At 33.7% G+C, this 24,673-nt stretch overlaps 1 protein-coding gene across 1 annotated transcript; it reads right to left on the reverse strand.

Moving 5' to 3' along the window:
* Positions 1-10,331: 10,331 nt before the first annotated feature.
* On the reverse strand, positions 10,332-23,878 carry LOC138329488 (uncharacterized). The gene is made up of 14 exons (XM_069276513.1): positions 23,768-23,878; positions 23,124-23,166; positions 22,559-22,789; positions 21,387-21,611; positions 20,592-20,624; positions 18,704-18,955; positions 18,185-18,427; positions 17,492-17,752; positions 17,101-17,133; positions 16,895-16,915; positions 15,821-16,048; positions 14,207-14,443; positions 13,118-13,354; positions 10,332-11,739 (listed from the first exon to the last, which is right to left on the reverse strand). The coding sequence occupies exons 1-14, from the start codon at positions 23,822-23,824 to the stop codon at positions 10,739-10,741; spliced, it is 3,102 nt and encodes a 1,033-aa protein (XP_069132614.1). The 5' UTR covers positions 23,825-23,878; the 3' UTR covers positions 10,332-10,738.
* Between the last annotated feature and the right edge of the window lie 795 nt (positions 23,879-24,673).

Here is a 24,673-nt window from a genome sequence, read left to right on the forward strand (position 1 = left end):
AACCCCTGGGATATCGTGGATAGATATAACGACAGTGATAGTAACCCCTGGGATATCGCGGATAGATATAACGACAGTGATAGTAACCCCTGGAATATCGTGGATAGATATAACGACAGTGATAGTAACTCCTGGGATATAGTGGATAGATATAACGACAGTGATAGTAACCCCTGGGATATCGTGGATAGATATAACGACAGTGATAGTAACTCCTGGATATCGCGGATAGATATAACGACAGTGATAGTAACCCCTGGAATATCGCGGATAGATATAACGACAGTGATAGTAACCACTGGAATATAGTGGATAGATATAACGACAGTGATAGTAACTCCTGGGATATCGTGGATAGATATAACGACAGTGATAGTAACCCCTGGGATATCGTGGATAGATATAACGACAGTGATAGTAACCCCTGGGATATCGTGGATAGATATAACGACAGTGATAGTAACCCCTGGGATATCGTGGATAGATATAACGACAGTGATAGTAACCCCTGGGATATGTGGATAGATATAACGACAGTGATAGTAACCCCTGGGATATCGTGGATAGATATAACGACAGTGATAGTAACCCTGGGATATCGTGGATAGATATAACGAGTGATAGTAACCCCTGGGATATCGTGGATAGATATAACGACAGTGATAGTAACCCCTGGGATATCGTGGATAGATATAACGACAGTGATAGTAACTCCTGGAATATAGTGGATAGATATAACGACAGTGATAGTAACCCCTGGGATATCGCGGATAGATATATACTGGATACGGTAGACAGTGATAGTAACCCTGGATATTGGTATATAACGACATGAATAACCCTGGATAGGTAGATATAACGACAGTGATAGTAACCCCTGGGATATCGCGGATAGATATAACACAGTGATAGTAACCCCTGGGATATCGTGGATAGATATAACGACAGTGATAGTAACCCCTGGGATATCGTGGATAGAATAAACGAAGTGTAGATAATGGGATATCGTGGATAGATATAACGACAGTGATAGTAACCCTGGGATATCGTGGATAGATATAACGACATAATAGTAACCCCTGGGATATCGCGGATAGATATAACGACAGTAATAGTAACCCCTGGGATATCGTGGATAGATATAACGACAGTGATAGTAACCCCTGGGATATCGTGGATAGATATAACGACAGTGATAGTAACCCCTGGGATATCGGGATAGATATAACGACATATAGTAACCTGGATATCGGGATAATTAACGACATGATAGTAACCTGGATATATGGATAGATATAACGACAGTGATAGTAACCCCTGGGATATCGTGGATAGATATAACGACAGTGATAGTAACCCCTGGGATATCGCGGATAGATATAACGACAGTGATAGTAACCCCTGGGATATCGCGGATAGATATAACGACAGTGATAGTAACCCCTGTGATATCGTGGATAGATATAACGACAGTGATAGTAACAACTGGAATATCGAGATTATTTTGCGTTTAACAAATCTATGCATAGAGGGCGTGGGGGGAGAATAAATAAATATCATGTGTTTGTTGATTTATCAATTAGGTTACTTCATTTCAAATTATCTTAATTTGATGTTTTCTAATGCAATAAAATTATTGAAGAGAAGATTTGGCTTTGGTTTGCTGATTTTCATGTCAACATCAATTTACGATGACCTGTCCCGTTCAGCAATTTCAGCTATCTGTGTCCATCTAAACATGTCGTTGACGAACTAAATCACGAAAAGGTATAGGTAATAATAATGAAAAATCATTGACTTTTCAAACTGCACTATTTTTGAAAGCGTCATATATAACTTTAAGTAAGTACGTTATCTTGGATATTATATGTTATGCAAGCAATACCAATTCTAAACGGTGTTCGTTCCTATGTTGGCCAATCAGATTTGCATTAATGACAATAACTACACGTTATCCCAATGGTGGATTCATTCCATCCCATTCGAGGTCATATAGTCCACCGTATGTATGTCTGACCAATGTTAAACATTTCCAAAAAATATCCTCATTAGCCCACCATCATCAGATGGAGAAATATTAAAATCGCTTTTTGTCCATGGTCCGTCCTTCTTAAAGTACAATCCTTGTTTTCGCTATTTTCAGAAAGTGCTGAAGGGATCATTTCATATGTAGTGTCCCATAGGGCCTTTGCTTTGCATATTGCGTTTTGGAACCGACCGATAAATAAGATTGTCTCTTCAATTTTGATAGTTTAAGTTTGTTATCGCTATTTCTCAGGTTTCCCCAGGGCCTGTGTTTTGCATAATTGCGTTTTGGGACCGATCGGTAAACCAGATGGTCTCCTGGCAGCCATCTTGGATTTTGATTGTTGAAGTTTGTTATCACTATTTCTAAAAAAGTACTGAAGGGATTATTCTAATATTTCATATGTAGATTTCCCTACTACCTTGTTCTGCATATTGCGTTTTGGGACCGATTTTTCAATAATATGCCGCCAGGTTGCCGTCTTGGATTTCGATAGTTAAAGTTTATTATCGCTATTTTTTAGAAGTACTGAAGTGATTATTCTGAAATTTCGTTCGTAGGTTCCCCTATGACCCTAGCTGATTTTATTGTGTTTGGGACCAATTGGTCAAAAAGATGGCTGCCAGGCCGCCATCTTAGTTTTTGGTAGTTGAAGTTTTAAAAGTAGAGAAAAGATCGATCTGTCAAGTGTCAGACATAGGTAAATCTTTGGTGGGCGCCAAGATTGATGTCACTATTATTTAACTTCATTGGAATATGAAAGAAGTTTTTGTTTGCAAACTGTGTGGATCCGCATAGCAGATTCACAAAAAAGTTTGCAAACAAAATTTATTTCATGACTCGATGAAGTTGAAAAATAGTTACATCAATGGTAATAATAAATTTTCAGATTAAATAATAATATGAAATAGTTAAAGTGTACTATTTCATTTATTTTCCAGTTGCATATTTTTTCTACATCAATACGCAACGTCGACGTCTCTATTGTTACGTCATGATAACGTCGGGTTTTCGAGCCTTTCTCGGACGTTTACTTCATAGTAGTATGAAGAAAAAGTATCTGCCAATCAAAAAGTCGAATTTGTTATGAATACAAAGAAAAAATTGATTATTACAATTTGAAAACAAATATGGGTTCACCTTCAAAGTTTGTGTCAAAGAATATACTTACCTGAACAAACTTTCCGGAAATAAGTAGTGAACCCTTCATTTGAAGTTTGGAAAGAAGGACACTGGTGTAAAGCGCAGATAGTATAGTCCATTTTATATGTATAACTTTGGCAGTCGGCAGTTTTCTTGCAATCATTGTAACACTGTGATATCGAACTGACAATGGTGCCATTCCCATTCAAAGGAGGGCAGTCTGCCGATCTACCACGTACTGGCGGGGACCTACAAGATTCTATAGAAAGGCATGTTATTGTTGTATTCAAAATAAATATTGCAACAAATTTGATGACAATCCTATTTCATAATGTTAATACTCAAAAAAATTGTTTATTTCGTATCAATATTAGTATAGCTGCTTTAAACCGGATTATATCATGTATTTTTCATATAATATAAGTTTGTGGATTCGATGAGTTTTCAACCCCTAGATGAGCCTCGAGATAAATCAATTACTCTGGTTGAGGTGGATAGGTGTATGATAGTGTTCATACATTTATTACCTTAGACAAAATTAGATGGGGAAAGTTACAAACATTTAACTAATAATATGATATAGATGAAGATCTGAAATAATTTTGTGAAAGAGATTTTTTTTCAATTTCTTGATGGATTCGATGTTAATAAAAACCTATAAAACCCAGAAAACCCAATTGTTTTCGAGAGTGAAACCAGCAATTGAGCGAGAACTTATATTTAAAGAATCGTTTCATAGATTTATGTATTGTTCTGATGACATACCTGTTTCAGCTAAAACAATTTTCAATGCGGAAATAAACACTACCTGTAAAAGGACCAAATCAATACCTTTATCACATGTCAAACTACTGTACATGCATTGCAACTACACACATAATAGAAATAGGCATATTCCATTACTTTATTAATATGGAACTATTGACAAATTGGTTTCTTGAACAATAAAGATTCGAATGTCCTTATCATGATATAATATGCTGGCTTTCAACTATGTTTCATTTCCTGTAGTATGTCCTACTATATTAGAATATCTCAACGATAATGCATTATTAGAAAAGTCTGAAAATCTGTGCAAGCACTAAATATTCAAAAATTGGAATGAATTGATGATTACAGGCTACACCCTCGCTGTACCACCATATTTGTTTCAGAATTATTTTTCCGGTGTAACGTTGAAAATGGACCTCCGTTGAAAATTGACCTCGGGTCATTTTTCAACGTTGAAAACAGACCCCGAATGCTGTTGAAAATTGAACATACCGTTGAAAACTGACAGTGTCTAGGGCAATTCTCAACGGATGGTCTGTTGAAAATGACCTTAGTGCATTGACACAAGTAGCTGTTGCACAAACATTTTTCTCGAATTCAGTTATCGCCATTCCTGATATAAGACCCCCTTCTGTATGGTATGCTGGTATTTAAATTACGTAATCACCGCGATTTGAATTGAGATTTTGTATTGTTATCATCGTTACAAATACCTCATGTAAATATTTTAGGTGCCTGTATGTTTATTATGGAGAATACGGTACTTCAAAACTTTCATTTTTCTATAGTCGTTTTGTCCGTTTTGCTATATAACACTGAGGTAACGTAGTAAATAAAAAGGAATGTTGTTATCAACTGCATGCAAAGTTGGTACTATGTGATGTTCACTTCCTAGTACCAGTGAATAGTGTTACAAAACTATAATTATGGGATATTATTAATTTGTTTCTTAATGATTTTTTATGATTATATTTTCGACGTCGATTTATTTTACGAAAAAAAATTGTTTACAAATTATATCTGTTTAACAACTGAATTCTCCTTATGATGGTTGTGTACAGGAACACAATTTGTAGGCATTAAAACAAAAACAAAAATCAAAACAAGTCTGCAAGTTGGAAAGAGCGATAATTTTCCTTTCAAAATCATCCTATACATCTATACAAAGTGCCGTCATTAAGACGATATAAGCTCCATTAAGACAATCATCCTAGCCATCTAATTAAAATTTCCTGCTGGCTTCGTGGTCGATATAATATGCATAAGCGAGGCTTCGGTTGCAATTTTATTGGCCGGCTATAAAAAGTTTCTCTTGTACATCTAAATATCGATTTCGCCGTTACTATTCAAACATAAGCATCTATGAACTATCGCTGTTGTGTAATGTTGTGTGATGTTGTGTTGTGTGGTGGTGTCATGTGTTGTGTTGTGTGTTGTTATTTTTTTTGTTGGTGTTGTATTGTTGTTGGGTGTTGTTGTATTGTTTTTGCGTGGTTGTGTGTTGTGGTGTGGTTGTGTTGTGTGTTGTTGCGTTGTGTCATTTGTTGTTGTGGTATTTTTGATGCGATGTTGTGTTATGTTTTTGTGTGGTGTTGTCGTCTGTTGTGTGATTGTGTTTTGTGAAATGTGTTCTTGCTATGTGTTGTTGTGTGTTGTTGCGTGATTGTTTGTGTGCTGTTGTGTTGTGTGTGATGTATTGTGTGTTGTTGTTTTGTGTGATGTTATGTTTTGTGATGTTGTGGTGTTTTGATTTGTGTTGTTTCGTGGATTTGTTGTTTTGTTATGTGGTGTTGTGGTATGGTGTGGTTGTGTTTTGTGTTGTAGTGTGGTTTGTTGTTGTGTGTAGTGTTGTAATGTTGTTATGTTGTGTGTTATTGGTTTGTTGTGTTGTGTGATGCTGTGTGGATGTGATTTGTGTGGTGCAGTGTTTCTTGTTGTTGATGTGTCGTTGTGATGTGTGTTGTGGTGTTGTGTGTCATGTTGCTGTGTGTTGTGTTGTTGTGTTGTAGTTTTGTGTTGTTTAGTGGTGTCGTGTGTGGTGTTGTTGTGTGTTATTGTGTTGTTGTTCCTTGGAACCGTATTGTTGTTGCGTGGTTGTGTACTATGGTGTGGTTGTGTTGTGTGATGTGCTGTTGTGGTATTTTGTTGTTTGTGTTGTGTTGTTGTGTGGTATTGTCGTGAGTTGTGTGGTTGTGGTTTGTTGTGTTGTGCTGTTGTAAGATGGTTTTGTGTTGTTGTTGCGTGGTTGTGTGTTGTGATGTTGTTGTGTTGTGTGTTGTTGTGTTGTACTTGATGTGTTGTGTGTTTTTGTGCTTTATGATGATGTGGTGTTTTGTTTTGTGTTGTTGTGTGGTTGTGTTGTGTGTTGTTGCGTGGTGTGGTGTTGTTGTTGCGTGGTTGTGTGTTGTGTTGTGGTTGTGTTGTGTGTTGTTGTGTTGTGTGATGTTGTGTTGTACGTGATATGTTGTGTTGCTGTGTTGTGTTATGTTTTGTGATGTTGTGGTTTTTTTGTGGTGTTGTGTGTTGTTGTGTTGTGTGTTGTTGTTGTTGTGTAGTTTGTGTGTTGTCGTGTGTTGTTATTGTGTTGCGTAATGATGTGTGGTTGTATGGTGTTATGTTGTCTTGTGTTGCGTTGTGTAAAACGATTTCTTATGGGGTCACTTTCAATTTCCAAATATTTTATTGATAAAATGTCAATAGGATTAGAAATCTATCTAAGTCTTCTCCTGAGAAAGGTCATTTTTCAACGGGGTCCATTTTCAACGGGTCGGTGTGAAAAGTGCGCTTTAAGTTCAGCTTTCAGCGGTTTTGGGGTCATTTTCAACATTGAAAATTGACCTGAGGTCAGTTTTAAACGGGGTCCATTTTCAACGTTACACCGGCATAACATTGGTGGGTTTAATGTTGCATTTTATCAAAAACAAAATTTTCAATACATAGCAGTATGCAATTCTCATTTTGTTAGTAGCTTATAGTGTTATATATATTGCTTTAACTTCACACATGTATATGCCATAAATGGGCGAAGATTTTGACGTGCTATTTTTCTGTAGTAACCTGAAAATATCAGGTTTGATATGTTACAGATTTGGGCAGCAAGGAAAGGCTTCCTCAGCGGTTAGTCTACACAACAAGATCACGTTGGAAGTCAGATATTAGAGAAACCATTCAAATGGAATAAACATGTATGGTGTCTTATAAAAATGAATTACAGTAATTTATGCGTTGTGAAATGTTTGGTCATGATGTCGTATATTAATCTAGATTGAAATATACTTGAAGAAATAACTTTGTATTTACAAGGTACTAATATCTTTATTAAAATATAATGTGAGATAGTGGATCACAACTTCGCTTCATGGCCTGACCATATGTATTCATTTCACTGCACTGCAGTACCGCCTTAATCATTATCACTTCTTCTTTGTACTTGTAAAGTCGAAACATATATAGTTAATATATATTTATTCTCAAAATATTGGTAAATTTTGGTGGTGTATAAAACATTAAAAAGTCCTTCTTGATTCGTTTGTATGGGACTCAGGGCACATATATAACTATAATTTGGTCTAAATGATATATCTATGTATCCGGACACATCTACAGAAAAGTTATGAAGATGGCTACTGAATATAATTCTTATCTTAAATGAATCTGTTAATAAAACACTTCGATAAAAATTGAGATCATGAAATAATAAATTATAATTAGGTGTTACATTATTAATAGTAATGCCTCTTGTAAACCGTATTGTACTAACAATACATTATAAAAAGTGTCTTGTCAATTACCAATTTCTATGATTTACATAACGTATGTGTGAACAATTCATGCAAAGTTATCTAAACCCTTACCGTTAAAGCGAAAACTGTTGTTATCCAATAACTTCCCATCGTTTATCTGTTAAGCAGTCTACTGATGCACTAAGCCTCGTAATATGTTTAATCATTTCTACTGTGCTGTTTAAAGAGAATTAGTCGTTGCAATCTAGCGTTTTATACCTTCAAGTCTAAGATATTGATTTGATGTAAAAAAAACATTATGTTAATTATGTGAAGGAACACATGTGAGTCTTTCATTTCTAATGTAGCCTACTTAGCTGCGTATGCAATGTCACACATTCAAGTATCCGACAACACGCTGATTCTTACTACCTTATTAATAGTGTTGGACGCGAATTGATTTGGATACAAAAGTATACGCTGTGCAATCATCATAACTCATAACTTATTATGGCATTACTGTATATGGTACAGACCGATCGGTAATCAACAATGTAATTTCACCGATTTCCTTTAACATGTACTTGATTAATTTATATATGTCACTGGCATAAACCAGTTTTATCGACTGACTTTAATGTGCTTTATTGACTTTTAAGGTTTTTCATGCAATATGTATATTGTTAAACATTTTAAGAAAGCATCAATCAATGTTTCCCAGCCAGTCAGATAGCTTTAATAAATTTTCAGTGCTGCAAAAATAAACTATATCAATATTTCTTCCCACACTTTTTCGTCTATCTTTTTTCTCTCTTTCTTTAAAAAATTCAATATGTGTATACATTTATTTAATGTTTCAGGTAGAGATCACTAAGTTTGAAAAAATGTGTCGAATCCCTATTGTCAACCGTTTTTGACAATAAATATGTGTTTTAATGAATGTCTGGCGAGATATTTTAAGTACTCTATAATATGTAATATGCATGCAATCTGATTTTCGAGCTTTAAAAGTGTTTCATATGTAGATATAAACATGGCTGGCGTATTCGAAAACGAATCAAACATATCTCGTTGTTTTCATAATCGTAATACCACTAAACAATCGCGAAAGAAACCTTAAAACATACGAAAACTTCTATATATCGGACTTTTCATATTATACAGAATGGGGTTATAATTGCTACTACATATATATCGTTGCAATACAATAATTTACTGCGTTCCCTAATGTCACAATAACCTTTATTCGTTCAGTTTCGAACTTTGTGTAAACTATGTTCAAAATATAAAGCCTTTGTTGTGTTTATAATATATTACATAACCACGTGATTTATATAATACAGTGTGTCATACTGTAAAACTGTATCGGTGAGTTATGAGGTATCTCGTAACATGTAGATTATATTGATTTTTGTGTTTATTTGTGTAAGTTTTTTTAATTTTAATTCAATGCAATATACAAAAACACTAAATAGACTCTCAAACACATACACACATACAAATGTACTGTAAAAAACAGCCTATAATCAACACATGCATATAAATTATTTGTGTAACGTTTCGATGGAAAACATTATGTGTACACTGTCACCTTTATCAGATAAAACGACCAGGCAGCATAATTACACAAAATTGGGATAGCATACGAGTTATCTTCCCTTCCAAATGAAAGTCGAAGATCGATGGTCGGTTTAGTTTTCAGCACTTCTGTGTAAACAACATTATGCTATATCATTATAATTCATTTCGAACTCGTACAGTTTTACACCTTACCACTAGTTATGCTGCCTAATCATTTGTGTCTGATGAAGAAAACAGTGCACGCATCCTATTAGTCACAAATGTCATGAATAAAATGTTCACTGTAACAATATCATTGGACAATTCAAACTGTCCAGTCTGAAAATTTCTTTAGAAATAAATATAGTATATAACGCTGTGTGAGAACAAGGGAGATAACTCCCATTTTATAATTGTCAAGGGAAACAAGCATGTATTCCAGTGAAGTCATTGATGATCGATTTTCACGTGTTTTAAATCTAGGAAGATTTTCTGTATGGTATTTTATTTCCATTTTGGTTATAGGCAGGTACACTGATCTTATAATACCTGCCCGGATCTATATATATAATAGCATATGTGTCACGTGATCTATGTACTGAATTTTCTCTTATATAGTAGAGCGTGTGTAAGAACAGCCTGTAATACATAGCGTTCCAATATGGTATAAGGCATGATCTGTTCTTGTGTTAATATATAATATAATGGCGAAATGTTTTTTTCTGCTGCTATATGTGTATCAGGCCAAATGTAACCTGACACATTTTGTGACACAACTTGCAACCTATTATTGATGCTTCTGATGTACGTGTATTTTGTAAAGAAATTGATACATGACCACTTCTTCAAAAACAGCAGTTTGACTATGATGTATCTTAGTACAGTAAAGGAGAAAGGAAATAACTAGCTGCATGTTCTGAGTCTCAGGCTAACATAAAGCTAGTGTGGCAAATATTATTAGACCCTATGATATAAGTGAATGAAGGACAGTTATTGGTAAATCGGAAGCTCTGCTGATCATACGTAATACACGAAAAGGTAGCACGCAAAGGTATATAGTACCGGAGAAGTCAATATAACACGAGAGGATATTAAAAAAAGTAAAAGGTCAACAGATATGGTAATGAACAAACAACTCTTCCGAAAATTGGTTTGTTTAGTTACTATGTATACTGGACAATGACAAGAAAGACAGACTAGACTTCAGCCAGTTTTAATCATACGTACAACTCAAAACTGTTGCCACAGCTTGTAAGTGAAACTTGAAAGACATTAATCATTCTAAGGATTGACTTGGTGTCAATCAGATAAATATCCAAAATATAGAGGATCGTAGATGAACGAGCCAGTTATGTGATAAACACATTATGAAGCGCTACTTCGATTTTAGTAATTTTGCTTACATCACTTGCTGTAGTACCGCCCTAACATATCACTGCCTACTTCTTTTTTCAAATTTTTGGTAAGTTATGCATTGCCTCTCCATTATGCTTTAAAATGCAATTCAGTTGTGTTACTACTTACAGAATATAGCCACTGCATCACTGAGTACGATAACGATGACTACAGTGACAATTAAAGCTACACCAACGGTACCAATACCAATAGATGATTCTCGTCTATCCTCTGCTGAATTTAGTTTTCTAATAGAACTGGATAGCTTAGATTTATCAACCTGAGTATTAGATTTCAATTCCTGTATTTTTGTATCAATTGTTTTGTTTTCCAATCGACAAAAACAATTACACACATCTCCAAGAAACACCATGAGGCTATAGTTCGTCACTGACTGGTAACTTGAAAGTGTTGCAGACGGAAGCACATTGGAAGTCACCATGGTTTCATCAATAAATGAATATGAAGTATGCAAAGAAGATGATAAATATAATGAACTGTCAACACAACATCCAAGTGTTGTCGTGCTGTGGTGTTCGTTCAGTGACACGGTTGATAGGTCTATACTTACACTTCCAGGCGTAAAACCACTTAAGTCTGTGCGTTCAGTGGATAACATTGAAGACATTATTGTGGTAAGATCCAGCGAAGGCGTAGCGAACTGACCGGCAGACAGCTGCGTTACGTCAAACTGACTACCTTCACTAGACATCATAATAGGATTTCCATATGATATATCTGGACTGGATGTATGATGTAATGTTTCATACAAAGTTCCGTATGACGACGCCTGACTGAGAGTAAATTGTAGTGTGTTATACTGACTAACTTCACCGGACGTCAGAGTAGGTGATCCATAAAACAAAGCTTGACTGGGTGTAGGTTGTATTATTATACCATACAAATTGACTTGACTTGCGGTCTGCTGTGTTATGACACCTGTATGACTAGGAGTGGTCTGTGAAATTTGATCTGAGCTGATATGAAAATATGTTTCAAATGAAATTATTCGGCTAAAAGTCGATTGTGTTTCCTCATTTGAAACGAATTGAGTTGTAACTTCGGCCGTGGATGATATTCCATCTAACGTAGATTCTGTCGACCGGCTAGTGTAGGAAGTATCTATAAATTAATGAATAAATACAGCTTATTACATGTGTAACAGTAGATTAGACAAGAGCTGTTGGAGAACGGCAAAGCTCGCCTATTCAGAAGAAGTTGATGTTCAAGTATTTACTATTTAAAATTTATCAAGCAGTGCCCTCAGTCTATATTATTTTGCCTCCAACAGAAGTTGAAATGTCTTCTTTTGCAGTATACATTTTTTATGGTTAACACAGACAATGTTATGAGTCTATGTGAAAAATAATGGCATCTTTTTTTGCAATCAAGTGAGGATGAAATACATGAAATAACACTTAAAAATAAACTGCCACAAGTTTAAAATAGGAATTGCCAGACACTTTATGCAACTAATTTACTGAAAAATTATACTGTGGAAAATGTTCACTTATTTCCCAATTATGAAAATTGAAATTGTACAGGAAGAAATGTAAATCTACTAAGTTTTGCTAATGAATTTTTCAGGTATCTTATTAGCGAGTTCAAAATTAGAAATACACTACATGTACTGGTGTGAGAGAATGAAGGCCTGTGTTAAAATATTTGTATTGACTTAAGCTTAAACAATTGACAAAATAGACACTTGCTCAAAAAATGAAACATGGAAATATGACAAATTAACAGACTCAAAAACCCCATAAAGGGCCCCAAAGTGGTTGTATTATCACGTTCAGCATCCATACACATTAGGAAAATAAAATCATAAACATTTATGATGACTTATGCTTAAACAATTGACGACACAGAAACTTGCTCAAAAACTTTAACGTGAAATGGGACGCCAACGCTGACGCCGACGCCGACGCCGACGCCGGGGTGACAACATTAGCTCCCCCTATTCTTCGAATAGACGAGCTAAAAATGTAGCGGCCAGACAGGGATTCGAACCTTGGACCCTTCGAACACTTGCCGAATGCTCTACCGATTTAGATACCTGGTCACCTATGATCGACCCAGTCCAATCCCGCTACACATGCCATGTTATTTTATATATATTCCGGCCAGACAAAGTATATATAACAAAATATGACAATTTGATTGATAAAAGCAGAACTTTTTTGAACCACCAACGTTGGCGTCCAAATCGAGCAAGTTTAGGTATACTGTTAATGAATAACATGACGTAGACAAAAAAGTAACAGCTAAGCAGCTCTCCAATCCTCTACTTTGGCGCCAACTATTCTACTGCATCTCTCCTTTTACAAAGCTCACTACAACTGAGCTTACAAATAACATCATGTGCTTGTGCTATTGTAAAAACATTCCCGTCTGCGAGTCTTTCACAGCACTAGTACATTGAGGTTTATTATTTAACATATAATTTCAAATAAGATAAATAATATTTGAAGCATGATATACAGCTATATACAAATCTCACCAAAGTTATCGTTGCAGACTTTCAAGTAGGATGATCCATCAATGTACACAAACGGTGCTCCTGATTGACATGAGTGTCTCCAGCACTGGTACCTTGGCTTGTTTACCGTCACGCCTTGGCAGTGTGAGTTGTTAGAACATAACAACTGGCATTCATTTTCTGTCTGTACTTGCATCGTTTTAAATATACCGCATGTACCGGCACTCTGGGGTCCGTGATCTTTGTAGTATAGCACGTCTACAAATGATATGGATATGAAGACTCAAACCTATTACACGATGATATTCGATTACAAACCAGTACCATTATATACACACACATGTGTTAAGAGAGACATTAGGAAGTAAAGGATTAGTTAGAAAGACGAGAAACGATATATATTACTCTTTGCTATGTTAGCATATAAATGTATGTATATACGGTAGTGATGCCATTTAAATGGTAAAATAACTTTGTGCAACTATTGTTTGTGCATTCTGTGATAATTTTAATTAACACTGACTGTGATATATATTGTGTAATTACTTCATGTACATGTGGCTAAAATTTTATTAATTATGTATCATTGTTTTATGAAACAATTATCTTAATGATAACATTTTGTTGTCCGCAATGGACTGATATGATTACGATATAATTATTACTGTTTGTGATATATGGTACATGTATTTATATAAAATGTATCTTTATTAACCATAAAATGTTTTACTAACCTTAGAGGACCTTGCGGTAGATTAGCCTTTGGCTAAGCATGTTATCCTTTCTATATAAAGTTATATTATTCTAAATATTATTTATCGAATAATCTTCCTCAGTAGAATGGGCTATAATAAGGATGTTCTCACCTTTTTATACTTTTATGGTAAAAGAAACATTTTACACAAGTCAGCGCTTGTCTGATATACAATTATATAATTAAGGTCTTACTCATATATCATTCGTTTTTATTTTAAGTCTAAATGGAATAATTTGTTTGAAGTTAGGCTTTATTCATGGAAAAATATTTAAGAAATTCGCGTGAACCAATCGATATGTGTCATTAGTCGATTTTAATTTTAAAAAGAACATATTAATAAAACACGACTTTACCCTCACAGGTGTTGGTATAAAAGGAAGTAGAGACCAATTCACTCTCCTTGTATATATATTCCGGACAAATCGATGGTCTGCATGTCATCGTCGTGTTGACATATTGAAACCCGCTACAATCGGGGTGTTGGGTGCAAGTGTCCTGACATTGTGCAAAGGAATACGTTGTTGATGAAATATAGCCGCATTCCATTACTGTTCTTGGGCCCTTAGATTTATATGAGCAGTTCTTCGTCACTGTCAAATAAGAATTGCATTGCACAGAAAAGGGTAGAGCAATCATAATTTGTATTCATATAGTTTTGTTTTTTAACAATGCTTCACCGCTGACAAATGGTAATATTTCTCTATCAAAAACAGTAGCAGACGATTTAGTATTTTTCTTCAGTTACAAAATTGACTTACTTTATAACTTTACCACCATTGGAAAGTTTGAGCTTCTTATTTTAGTTCAAGATGAAAATATAAAAGATAATTAATTGCATCCCGAAAAAAATCTGTGGCATTTTATTATTATGTATGTCCTTTATGGAATAAGGTACTGATTGCGTATGCAAAATAAATTCTTTTATATTACTATTTCGTATTAAATCAACATTCATATATACACGACACCAATGGGAATAATTCTCGTACCAAGTGATACCCGATAACGTTTGTGCGGGACTATTGTATCTATTGGTGATAGAATGACGTTGTACGATGAAGCTCCTCGCTAACGTCGTTTTAGCGGGATGATAACAAAGAGTATTAATCCATTACAATTTGAAATTCGAATACCGCACAAATGTTAACAGGTATTCCGTGGTACGTGAATTATTCCCATTATTGTTCAAATGATGAGTATCGTTTATGCTTTGTCGGCGGTGGAGCATCTTGGTTATGCATACAACAAATGTACATATTTAAAATAACTGTTCCGATCTATTCTGATTTGTACGGGTATTACCAATGTTGATCACGTGATACGACTCGGGAGGTTCCGATCTATACAGGTATTGTCGATGTTGATCACGTAATGGAACCTGATTCTTCGATATTACCCGAAAGGTTGAAACATGGCAGTGACTGTTGCGGTTCTTTCAAAACGTGTGATGTTTCATGCACCATTTACCACTGTGTCAACAGTTTGCTTTAATGAATCTGAACCATGATATAAAAGAATCCTTATTCACACATTGTATGTTTTGTGACACTTTGTGATGATGATATTCAACTTTAAATGACATGGGGGAAACTAACTCGCTCATTCTTACTTATTTTGCCTGTCCCATTTGATCAACTTTGTTATTTAGTATGTAAGCGTAGTTTTATTATCATTCCATTTTACATTTTAAAAAAATGCTCTTATAATAGATATGCAGAACTAACCTCGTTTGGGAATTCCCAATCCTAAAAATAGAAATGTTATTATGCCTACTTGTACCTTATTACACCGACACATTTACATAAAACAATTTAAGTATCATTTATAATAGCTTTTCACAAAATCTGAAATGATTTATTATTAGTATTATAGTATTTTGTTTTAAAGTGTTTTCTAGTAAACAACTCACGCGCCCTTATATCATTTCTTTTTTCGTATATTATATATAAATTATTTGTATCTCTTACCTTGTTTTGACAAAAATCGCAGGTAAACGTTGGTTGTGTATTCTGACTCTCCACAATACTGTAGGTAACAAGTTATACCGGCACTCCGCAGGGTCACACCGCTACATTGATCTTTCATCTCACACAAGTGAAAGCAGTCTGTTTCATTGGAGACTAACACCGAGTCGTTATTAGTTGAGGTGCAGATTGCATTGAGGTTTGTTGTTGGTTGAAAATCGCATGTAACATCTATATGTAGATATAAGTTTGTCATTAAACAAAGAAAACATCATGTTTTATATCATTAAGCAATAATTTAATCTTGGATGCAACGTGTATTTTCATAGGCTTATCACATTATCTATATGATAACCTCATAACACAACCAATGACGTCACCATTTATAACGTCGCCTCTAATTGACTTGAATCGACTCTTTTATGCGAAGGTATAATCTCATCCTAAATCGCTTTTGAAAAATGAATAATAAAATAATATAGAAGGAAGGAAAACATTATATGTCAAATGATAAATGTATCAATAAAAATGTCATCCTAAATAAGGATAGATAATGAATCATTTTATCGATGATTGTTATGCTGTAAATCAAAATGTTTTCGCGTCCCATTAAATTTCGCATATCTCGTAGGCGATAAGATCGCGAAAATAAATATCCGCGAAACTGTTTCAAATACTGGTAACATAGACTCCAGAACTATAGACTGTGAAATCTCCGCCAAACGTCCATAGATATATAAAATCGCGGAATTATGTCTCCAAGAAAATAAGTTGGTTTACGGTATAAACTTGTTTGGTATGGTTACCGTTCGACATCGTATTGTTTTAGTGTTACATTGCATACCATCAAAAATTAGCAATGGTACTAAAATAAGACTGATTTAATTTGAAATGTATTAGTCGTAAATTAACTCTTAAACTGTATTATAATTGTTAGTTATCATTGCCGACACAAACACAGTTTTTATAATGAACCTAAATTTTCAACACATAAAGCTATTGTTAAGATCATGTTGATTTCTATATCGACCAATGATAAGATAAAATGACTGACGTTATATAATACGCAATACTCACTTTTTTGGAAATATTCTTTTTCTGAAATCAAGACAGAATGATTTGTATATTACCAACTTTCAATATATATGTACATGTATGCCTAATTGGCTTACGCGACTTTATTAGTTCACACAATAATATAATATTTAAAACAAACAATATAATAATTACAATTAATTATGTTTGTTCTAAGTTTATAATAAATTAACATGAAAAACGCCTACCTTCTAAAGGAGACTCGGTCGGCAGTTCTGGTTCTGAAACAATATGATCTTTGAAATAGATAAGATGAGATATTTTTCATGGAATAAAACACCATGATGTGTTTGTGAGATTATATATTATAACACTGATACAATTTGTATATATAGACTTTTGTTTAAAGATACATATTAATAACTTCCTATACAATTTACACTGCAGGAATTGATCACATCACGTAATTTTCTAGCACATGTAAATTGTCCTTACCCCGACAAAATACGTTCACAATTCCCTAGCAACCGCGGTTGGATAACATAATTGAGTATGGGTCAATAGGTACATCTTTTAAAACGTGAATTCAATACTTATGAGGGAAAAAACGATACACATTCATGATATATATTTCCTTACCTGAAGAATTCGACAGTGAATTAACGATTTGGTCTGATACTCTCCAATAGAAGGTGAAATAAACATAATTCGTCAAATTTTTGTAGCTTCTGCAGGAGTGAAATTTACAAGAAAACCTATGAGGATAAAAGGAAAATCCTTGGCATTCCGTCATATTAAAACATAAGTCAGCACATGTGATCAAATCAAGAGATCGTGAAATGTTCGGCAAAACACTACACCTGCCAACTCTGTATGTTCCATGATTGGTAAACCCAGCACCTTTAAAAAAAATAGAAAAAAAAAGAAAACAGAAAAAAAAATATCGTCAATAAGAAATGATACAATAACTGAGAACATATTTTTGTGCAAACTTATTTATGCCTTTGAAGAACACGTAAAACTAATACTAAATGATAGTCATATTGGGCAAAAAACCACAAAACGCTTAAAAGCAAAGTTATGTAACTAAAGTTTGTACTTCTATTCCTTAAGATTGACATTGTAAATATTTTATCAAATGTGTACCATGAAATCCATAAAACTTTTCTTTTCGTATATATATAAAAAAAAAAAAAAAAAAAAAAAAAAAAAAAAAAAAAAAAAAACAACAACAACTTACCATGAAATCCATAAAACTTTTCATGATTATGATTCACATGCTAATAATATTACCAAAATGTATATAATTAGAATAAGCTGTCAAATTTTTACCTGTTTGATTCTTGGAATAGAATGAAATATCAGGGTCATCTATATAAACAGATTCACTACATGATTGCAGTAAACATGTATATTTCCGTGAAGGCCTAACGGTAACTCCTTCGCAGCCACTGTGACGTAGACATGCTATCTGGCAGTCAAGATCGGTGATTACTTTAAAATAGTTATTTGTCGTCCATTCTGCACACGTAGCTCTTGTATTTGCTCCAACAGTCTCGAATTGGTTGGATGATTCTTGAATAATATTCAAAATAAACTTAATCTCAAAGTAGTGATAGGTATATGGTATTTTATGTTTATGACAAATAATATAATGTGACATACAGTTAGAGTGAAATGTTATTGATACGTTCATCTGTCGCTCGATGCCTTTGAGATAACTTTTGAAACGCGACAGGATAAACATACCATCTCATGGAAATAACTGTGTTCAGAGAAATATTACACAGTTCAGATAATGATCAATGAAATCTTCCTTTTTGATAATTTTGATAAATCAACACTACATACCACATCGCTTTAAATGGAAAGAGGTTGAACTTCCGTTAACAGAGATATAATTGGCAGAACAATTATGTAGTCTGCAGACTCGCAGATCATCATTAAACGTCAGTCCTCGACAGTCCAGCGTAGAATCACAGATGTTTTGACATCCGGACAAGGTTGAGTTCTGATATACCTCATCGATGACGTCATCACTACAGAAACCTTTGGTACCGAGTCCGAGATCATCATAATAACAATCTGGTGTTAAACTTACAACTGCAAGGAATACCAAATTAATATGAACAGCTTATATTGTAAGGCATTATATGTATGAATGTATCAAGTATATACAACTATCATAATGGTATAAGGTAACAAAATACACGATGTGATGACAACTTATTTAAAAGATCTATTGATGTCAATTATTGATTTTATGGTTCAAAACTATCTTGTGTAAATAATACATTGTTGGTATGTCCCAAAACCCGAAACGTTGAAAAGCATGGCCCCTATGGTAAGTCAATCAGCGTGCGACTCGCTTACGAAATATTTGGTGTGGTTGATTCTCTTGGAAGTATAAACGGATAACAGTATGTCCGAAGATGTTCCGTTCTAGGCCAAGTGTCATGTTGAAGTGACCCCGAACAGTAGGTTGTTACATCTTTTAATGGAACGTAACGTATCGTATCAAAGTACAGAATTGGAAGTCTAAACATGAAATGAGGGAAGGCCTCGGCTGAGGATTTGGCGGTGCTGCCGTATAACACCTGGCCCCGATTTCTCGAAACAAACTTAAGTCAAAAACTGACTTAAGTCATACAGCTAGTATATTAATAATCCGAAATAAAAGGCCAAAATAAATAAATTCAAAGTAAAATCAAAATCATTTCTATGGAATATATATTCAGCCACTATAGGGCCTTCTTCAGTCTCGAAACAAACTTAAGTCAAAAACTGACTTAAGTCATACATTTTCATATAAGTTACATAAGGAGAAAAACTTAAGTTTTGATTTAAGTCTGCACTTTTGTTTCGAGAAATCGGGGCCAGAGCTGTATATATGTACCTTTCATTAATGTTAGAAATGAAATTTACAACAGACTAGGCGAAATAGGGGTTAAGATCTTTACAGCGAGAACAGACAGCTTTAATGATAGCTTTCGAGTACTTGAGATTGACATATTACGTTCACATCAACCAACTACTTTGTACAAATATTAAAAAAAATATGAGAACAATAATATTACAAATCTTTTAAATGTACTGTACGCTATTACAACGTTATAGTTATCTTATGCATATATACATACTAGTCATATTTGAAATTAAAGTGAAAGCTACTAAAATCTGTTTAAGTATTATGTGCCGTATTTGTATGCATCAAGATAAGCTTTTGGTATGTTATTCAACACAAAAAGTTTTAAAAATTACATTTCTTACAATACATAGGTTGTATTTTTACAAGTACAAATTACAACTAAAATTTATTTTGGCAGTACTGCCAACAATAATTATATTTGCCTCTACAGTGCAGTGAAATGAGTACTAAGGGTCAGACCATGAAGACAAGTTGTGGTCTACAGTTTCATTTTACAATATTACATTGTTATTAATAATGCTAGAATGATTTCTGCAGGTATGTTTCCATATTAATATACAGAAGACATTAGAATTATACAGTGCATAAATTCTGTGATGTTACTTACGTGTATAAGGCACCATACATTTGAATGATTTTCACGGCTAAATTCATCAAACCTATTATAGTTTTCAATGGATTACTGTAGAACAAATAACATGTCAAACATTTCGCCTATTTACGGCACATAAAACTTTACTGTTTGATATTTTTATCATTATCAGGAACTCAAGGTATTGTTATGAAACACTGCTGGCTAATGGTACATACGTTGCCTGTGTGAAAATGTGAACATCCATGTTTCTGAAATCAAACAAATATAATAAAAATAATGATTATCTATTAACTTATCTGTTTACAAATCAATATCGGTCATATTTGTGAGATAAACAAAAGTGATTCTGTATGTAATCATTTGAATTTAAAGTATATTTTGATATGTAGAATCGTCAATGAATAATTTACTGTGGACAGCGAAACTGTGTTTTGAATTAATGTGAATATTAAATTTATCATTGTTTTTGTGTTATATACCGACAACGATTTATTTTACATAATATCTGGTCAGAATAAGATTATATTAACCGAATTATGGTCCGTACATTTAAATTAGACATGACTGTTTTTATAAAACAAATCATTATTTTCTATCCTAAATTACATGAATAGATAGCCGCGTACGTTAGGGTATCGTCAACTTTGCAAGTCAATAATGTTGTGTGATGTCATTATAGCAAAAATAACTCGGTCATACTGTAAACTTTTTTCACGTGAGATTTAATTTAATTTCGAAAATTTTGTAATTCGAATACATTTATCTCAGCGAATAAATACCTACATTATTTATAGATTTTCGTTCACTTTCTATATCCACAAATGTTTATCTTCACGATTTTTTTTTTTTTTGATGAAACATCGTGAATTTTTTTTATCCGTGACGGAACGTTGGTTTACTGAATAAGACAAATGCTATAAATGAAGGATGATGATGATGATGATTATTTTCGTCTGATTAATAAGATTTTTGGTTTACTTGCATAGTATATGACTTAAGATATACTTTACCTGTGCATTCCAAAATGTAAAACAGTTGAGTCAGATCAGTCTGTATTGATGATGTACAGTTAAATAAGTAACATAAATTAGTTGTTTTCAGCGTCACAGCTTCACAACCAGTGCTCTCTGCACATGTCTGAAGACATGTGTCACGTGGCATCTCCATAACTACTGGGGGTGACGTGCAGTTGGCATCCAAACCTTTTGCTTCGATCTCCATGTGACATGATCCATCTATAACGAAAGTCAATAGTTTTCATAGACACCCTTGATTGATAAGTATTGATTTCGTCTAAACAATTCTGTATTTGCATGCGTAACGGCATACTTTTCGGAGAAACAACATCAATTGCGCCCACAAAATTATGACCTCACAATGAATATCTACCCGCAAGAGAACTCACTCTTTAATATGAAAAGACGGAACACCTCATGCTGTAAAAAGAATTGACACCATAGTCACGTTTTAAATATTACGTACATTTTCATTCATATAACCATTGTTAATATCTATATATTTTTCGCACATGCAATAGTTTAAATAATGTTCAGTAATTTAAAAAAAAAATGATAGGTAAGTTACAGTAAGTAAAGATACAGCAATATGCTTTGTCATAAAGATGTGTGCGGTTGTCGTATTGTTCTTTAACTGAATAGTATAGAGGTTCTGGAATGGTGTCTTCAAGTTTTTATTTATTATTTCTTATTCTGTTTTAATCTATGAATATTGTACCGCATTTTACGTGTAAGATTATAAATATCCATTTGCTTTTTTACTCAAATTCCGACAACTTCATTTTAAACACAGCTCTTATAACCACGGCCAGAATCCTTTTTTCTTAATGTGACGGTGTCAAACACCATGTAACCGTCCGTCTATCTCTGGTATAAAGAATTTGTCGTGGGGTATAGGAAACAACGTTAAACAGGAGACAAAGACAATCTTTCCGGACTACACAATAGATTTGATATTATAGAACCAGAGTCTCCACCAAAAAATTAAAAATCTCATCATTTCCCTGTTGGTCAGATGAATATTGTATAAATGGTATATGTATATCACATTCGAGAAAACGGGCTGGATATTACAAGAAATGGTTCTGATCATTTGATTTATGTTAATTGAAGATTCGTCACTACTACGGAATGTATGTACATTTTAAATCAATGAATTTACTAACCTGAACAAACTTTCCGGAAATATGTCAAGTAAAGGTCCTTGGAGGGTTGGAAATACGGACACTGGTGTATATAGCAGATTGTATAGTCCATTTTTAAGGTAAAGCTCCGACAGTCAGCAGTTGTACTACACAGATTATGACAATTTGGTTCAAAATCGATGACGGTGCCGTTTTCATTCAAAGGAGGACAATTACCAGAACTCCCACGAGTAGGCAGGGAAACGCATGTATCTATATATAAAATAGTAAGATCAAATAAAACAATTCGGTTACACACATTAATATCAAACAAATCAAAACCTATACCTTTTAAGAAAAGCTTGTTATTTTCGCGATTTCGCAACAAATTTTGATCAAACAAAAATTTAAATCACGGAAAATATCAGAAATGATTGTGTAGTAAAGACTTAGAAACAAAATATGGTGAAAATGTAAAAGTTCCAAAACTCAATATACGCGTGTTTAGATTATATCACAACAAATGTGTGAAAACAATGTGGAACTGAAGAAATAGTGCATGTGTATGCATTGATGGCATGCACATTTCTGATGATTTTACATTTACCTGTTTCAGTCGACACATTTCCAAGAGCTAGTGCGAACGCTACCTTTAAAAAGATAACAAAAACATGTATTAATACAAAAAACTGATTAACATTGTGCATTACTTTCTCGTTTCTCTAATAACTTTAACTTGTATTAATATTTGAATATGTATAAGTCATTTATACCTCAATGGATAATAAAAATCATAATATCTGACAACGAAGAAAATATATTTTTTAAAAATCAAACTTTTTTTGGGATTAACAAAATGAAAAATGGAGGCGATAATGAACTAAAAATATACGCGAAACTAACATGTCATTAATACTACTATACCATGATGATAATATCTATTGTGTATCTGATTAATTTGATCTGGATACGTTCCTGTGATGTATATGTTCATGCTTTGTCAGTTTTTTACCAATGTCATGAAATTATTTCATTTTTTGCAGTTTTTTACCAATGTCATGAAATTATTTCATTTTTTGCAGTGTTCTATCAATGGAATAAATTAATATTCGCAAAGATTGGCAATACCACGCACATCAAAATTATATAAAATGTGTTTGGTATTATGGGTATGTCAACTGTAAATTGTAGGATTGATGTAACTTGTTTTTCTTCTTTCAAAAACAACTAACAGCCGTATGTTTTACTCACCATTAATACCAAAATCTTGGTCAACGAAAAAGACTCCATCATGTAGATGTTCTTCATCCTTCAATTGTCATCTTCCAAAGACATGGAACACTTTATAATACAGTCTCTACCACTTTCTGATCAGCGGTACAAATCGTGATCAAATGAACAATATTGATTAACGGTTTAGTTTCCTGATGTGAACGAACATATGGTGACTTTTGATGTTTAAATATCAGGTTACGTACTAACAATGTGTACTAATAAATACGTGTATTCTTAACTAATTAATACATATTAGAATAAATAACACTGGAATCGATTTCATACAGGTTGTCCAGTAATTCTGCTTTTATGCATTAGTATTGGACTACGCACACCACAATTGAATACTGTACATGTGGACCCACAAAGTTGTTTAATAAGGTGTTTTGTGTATAAATTATAGATATTGTTATCATAAATATGCTTTTAGAATCATGTTTAACTACAAATTCATTATAATCGAATGTGCAAAAATACAATTTAAATACGAAAACATATATATCAATGTAAACAATGACAATAAGATCATTATAACATGGAATGTCGTGTAGCGCTGTGTCGATCGGCAGTATCCCCCATAAGATTACACTTCTGCATTTCTAGCCATATACTAGATTTATTATGTGATATAAATAGCTCACGCTTGCCTCCCCGGACACGTATATAAGAGTTAGCGTTGGTTGTTGCACCTTTTTTACTCTTTGACTGTAATCTAGGTTCTTCATTCCCGGAATGCATTTCGGTTTCTTTTCTATTGTTCCCCTGATCCTATTTTCATGCAGATATTGATCTCATACTCATATAGGGTATTAAAATCTACAAATTACAATGGGGTTCTTCCGGATATTTTCAGAAGGATAAGTTAGTTAAAAATATTTTAAA

This window comes from Argopecten irradians, chromosome 8 (genome assembly GCF_041381155.1).
Source record: "Argopecten irradians isolate NY chromosome 8, Ai_NY, whole genome shotgun sequence".
Taxonomy (NCBI): domain Eukaryota; kingdom Metazoa; phylum Mollusca; class Bivalvia; order Pectinida; family Pectinidae; genus Argopecten; species Argopecten irradians.